This window comes from Rissa tridactyla, chromosome 6 (genome assembly GCF_028500815.1).
Source record: "Rissa tridactyla isolate bRisTri1 chromosome 6, bRisTri1.patW.cur.20221130, whole genome shotgun sequence".
Lineage (NCBI taxonomy): Eukaryota > Metazoa > Chordata > Aves > Charadriiformes > Laridae > Rissa > Rissa tridactyla.
The window spans coordinates 21,784,361-21,789,038 of NC_071471.1; the positions used below are offsets into that span (position 1 = coordinate 21,784,361).

Here is a 4,678-nt window from a genome sequence, read left to right on the forward strand (position 1 = left end):
GAAGACCTGAAGTGGTGGGAGGATGGCCTGGCTACAGCCCGGAGAGCCAGAGGTGTGCACAGCCAGCTGTGACACTGTCTGCTGGAGCCTTTCCCAGCATCTCTCCTCTGTGGCACAGCACCTGTGTCCGGCGGGACACATGGCCTTGGGCTTCTCTTGCTGCCCGTTATCTCTTTGTATGAAAATACTGATGTGAGTTAATTCTTTTTTTCCCATAAGAAAGGAGAAAAAAAAAAAAAAGGCATTTAACTACAGCCCTGGTTAAAGCAGAATCTAGCAAGTCAGCTACAGAGTTAGGCTTTGGTACTCTGTGTGTGCGTGTGAATAAGGGCAATAAATAAAGTCTCCTGTTAAAATATGACCTTGGAAGGCAAATATAAAGCTCCGAAACTTGCTCACTGAAAACAGCAAATATTAATTTAATTTTCAGTACTCTTGTTTTTATTACTCTTCCCCAGTTTTGTCTATTACGTATTTAATTATTAAATGTTACTGATTTAACCAAAAGAAAATTTTCTGGACTGCGAGAATTGCCGGAGCACTATTAGGATCAAGGAGAAAAACAGTATTAGGAATGAAGGTGATAAAAATAGTTATTTTTTTTAAGAGCACAATTTTGTTTTGAATAAAATACAGTGGTTCCAAGCTACCAGTGGCACAAGTAAGTAAGTGCATCGCAAATGGCAACAGGTTTGTCCTACTTTAGAGTAAGGAAGTGAATTTAACTCTGGTATTTTTTCAATTGCATGTTTAATGTTTCGACTCATCCAAGTAACGGGAAACGGAAGGCTTTTGCTGTGTCCCAAAGCAAGAGCTCTGACTGGACGTCTATAGTCTGTGATTGCTCAGGGTAATGGTGACACTGAAGAAGTCTTATTTCTGCAGCCTTTGTACTTTGCTTCATTAGACATTGCCTCGCCAAAAAACATCCCCACCCCACTTAGCAGAGATGAGTTGCTGGAGAATGCCACAGGGAAAACCACTTTTAAACTATAATCCTGGAAATGCTTATGCCTGAGCTGTCCTGGTGACGACCATGTCTGACTCACAGAGTTACACAAGCACATTTTGTTCTGTAAAAGAGCCGTAGCTTTTCCAGAACATCCACTGCAGGTCTTAACGGGAGCACAAGAGATGTTTCAAGTGTTGAGGCAATGTAGTGAATAATAAAGGTTCTGTGTACATGTATGTATACATGTAAAGGACATTTCGTGAAATGGGAAATAATATTTTTATTAGGAAAAAAAGTGATGTCACCTACAGGGTGAGTTCTCTGCTTGCCTTGCCTGGGAGCCTGTCTCTTTCTTCGTGGTAGCCATCATGACAGATGGCAAGGAACCCACCTGCTTCTCATCAACTTCATCAGAACTTCCCAGAGCTGCTGCTGCTCACATACAAAGGTTCAATTTTTGAGTGCTTCCCCATAGAGTCTGCCTTAGCTGGACAGACCATTTATCTTCCTCCCACTGCCAAGAGATCTATAACCATTAACTGCAGGGGGGGAGCAATTTTCAAAAAAGTTAATGGAGTTACTGCCCTGGTTGACTTGAGCAAGCTCTTCAGGTATGCACAGCCCTTAACGATGCCAGTCGGTGTTCTTCCAGCCCAGAAAAAAAACTACCAACTTACTCTGCAGTAAAATAATAGACTTCAGAAGAATTCTCTGTAGAAGTAAAACATATATACTGTTTCAAATTACTATAACTTTATCAACTGCCACAAAGAAACACAGTCTCTTGTCCAGAAATAATTTATTCATCAACAATAAAACACTGAATAGAAAAAGCCTTTTAAATAAAACTATATATATAATGCTTTATTTTTTTTATTTGGTACTCCACAAAAACCACTACAGACAGTAACAAAATAATCAAATTAATCTTAAAAATTTCAAATGATAATTGTCATTCTTCATTTATCATGTTTTATTAACAATGCAAAGGTCATTTGTTTACATATTATAGTTTTACTTGATTTCATTAAATTCTTAAAACACTCGAAGCAATTTGTTGTTTGCCCCGTAATTTATAACATATATTATATCAATAAACAATATAACAGCTCTGAGAAAGATATGCAGACTGTTCAATGGTAAGTGGTCTACCATAGGTTGTTTAGTGGGAGAGCGGGAAGAAATCACAACTGAATTGGGATAGAAGTCAACACATTGAAGAGAAATAATAGTTGGGGAACAATTACATATTTTCCATTGCCCGTTTAGTAATGTGATCTCTTTCAAGCTCTGATTTCTCCTGTTTTAGGTACTCCAGCACCTTTGCTAGCATATCCTCATCCGGATACTGCCTGTTTTGCGTGTCATCAGTTTCCCCAGCCATGGAAAGCCTTTTGCTGAGCGAAGTCAACTTCGCGGCCTCTTGTGGTCCCAGCTGGCTTAGGTGCTCCCTGATGGCCTGCTCCAGCCGGTCATCTTCCTGCAAGTCGCTTTCAGAAGCTGGAACTGGGACTCGTTTCATCTGGTTCGTATTGATAACTTCAGGATATTTTGCCAACACCTTTGCCAAGTAATCGGCCAGCTCTTCATCCTTCTCGTTCAGTTTCTCATACTCCATTTGTCGCCTTTCCAAATCATTCATCCAGGCAGCTTTAGGAAACGGGTGTCCTTTCAATCTTCTGGGAATGTAAGACAGTCTTGGCAAATCATTTTCTTGATTAAGACGATTTAGTAAGTAGGAGGGATTCTGATTAGCTAAATTGTCAGTTCCCAGAAGACTGACAATGTCTTCAATATTGAGGTCTTCAGGTAGATTTTCTGGAATAACGTTAAGGGACTGCTTCATGTACCCGTTTTTAGAGTTTACATTACTTTTAAATATATCGCTCTGTCCTAGATTAGTTTCAGCGATCTCGTTGAGGTCTTCTGGGAATTCCGCTTCCTGCTCAGCTTCCAACCTTTCACTCTGAAGCTGCTTTTTTTCTCCAGCTTTCAACATGTCTATTAAATCCTCAGGAGGAATTTGTAAATTCCTTGAGATTTCTATCAGCTGAGCTATAGACTGAGGATCGAGTTGCTTATCCAAAAACGTGGGTGCTCTTTTTTCCTCAAGTTCTCCTCCAGTCCTTAATTTCCTATTTGCAGCACCGCCCATCAGCCTCTTCAGGTAAAAATTCATTAGCTTTGAAACGTCCTCTGACATTTGATCTTTATTGTCTCTTCTTATTTCATCCTCAAGGAAGCTGAGTTTCCCTGATCTTTTCATTTCGTCATCAATCTCCTCTTCATGTTTATCAATTTCCTCTTTGCTATCTTTTATCTCTTCCTGGGTTTGACTTTCCACTTTTTCCTCTATGGGATTCCAGTCTTCTCCTCCAACCACATCTTCATAGGCAATGTTATTCACTTTATATACATCATCTTCATCATCTGTATACAATTTCTGGTCCTCATCCAGCCTTTCTTTCTTGTGGTTACTAGGTCCTGCCATCTTCCCCAACTCCTGAAACACGGACTCCAATGTAGCAAGGCTTTGGGGTGTGTATTGCTCTTCCACTATTTCATTAGTACGCTTGAAAGGACTGTCTCGTGAACTGTCTTCATAGTGCCCAAGTGGCATTTTGAGATATTTTTGCCACCTCTCAGGCCACTTGTAAGCCTCATAATCTTCAGTTACTCCAGCTGGAAAGCTGTTATCTGAACTCAGACCGTAAGGTTTATTCTCCTTCGGGCCAACTTTTGACTCTTTCTCAGCTTGCCGCAAAGCTTCCAACATTACCTTAACCCATTGGGACTCATCTTCAGTCAAAGAATCCCTTACATTATCTGGGAGGCGAACCTGATCTTTGCTTTCTTTCTGTTGCAGGAGATACGGGACACCTTGATAAGAGTTGTAATCAGGGCTACTTTCTCCCTTGTTCGTTTGCTTCCGAAGATCTTCTATGTATTCCAAAGCTTTGATCATGTCAGGATTTGGGAATCGTTGTAAGTTTTTCATTACATAGTCTGGGTCTTTCTGAAGCAGCTGATGCTGCTGGAAGGAAGCTGCATCAACCCAACAGATCAGGACAAAGAAAAAGGTGAGAGCACAGGCTGCTTCAAGCTGGAAGGTTTTAGTTTCTGCCATATTTAAAATATTTCCTTGAAATAAAGAAGGAGAAGGAAAAAAGAAGCAGTTAACATATGGAGACAGAATTAGCAAACTGAGAAGCAAAACAGAGATTGTTATTTTAAACTGGAACTCATCATGAAGAATACCACCAGTGCTACACATGTTTTTATTAATTACGGAAAACTAATATAACTCATACATGGCAGACATGTAGTTTGGTGGAAATATGAGATTTTTCTGAACCTTTCCCATGATTCCTCAGTTTACTGGAAACTACTGGTTTCCTACGCTAGCAATTTCTTATCTCTGTGCTCTGTGTACTTTATGAACATCAATTTTCCCATGGCAGCACCAAAGTATAAAATACAAATCCTATACAGCTCATGAACTGCCCTCAGAGGAATCTAGATGTCATTTTGATTATGAAAATGGAGGCTTCAAATGGTAAAATCAGTATATCCATATATTTAAATGCCACTCAAAAAATTAATATTAAAACTGCATACAGAATTATTTTGTGAGATTGTTCCATAGGGTATCTAATTTCATGCCAGGGTAATACCACTGAATGGTGCTAGACTGCAATAAAATTCATGTAATGAAGTGGAGAACAT

At 39.7% G+C, this 4,678-nt stretch overlaps 1 protein-coding gene across 1 annotated transcript; it reads right to left on the minus strand.

The window, feature by feature from the left end:
• Positions 1–1,938: 1,938 nt before the first annotated feature.
• Positions 1,939–4,082, minus strand: SCG2 (secretogranin II). The gene has a single exon (XM_054206379.1). It carries the CDS (start codon positions 4,077–4,079, stop codon positions 2,196–2,198), a length of 1,884 nt encoding a protein of 627 aa, XP_054062354.1. The 5' UTR covers positions 4,080–4,082; the 3' UTR covers positions 1,939–2,195.
• Between the last annotated feature and the right edge of the window lie 596 nt (positions 4,083–4,678).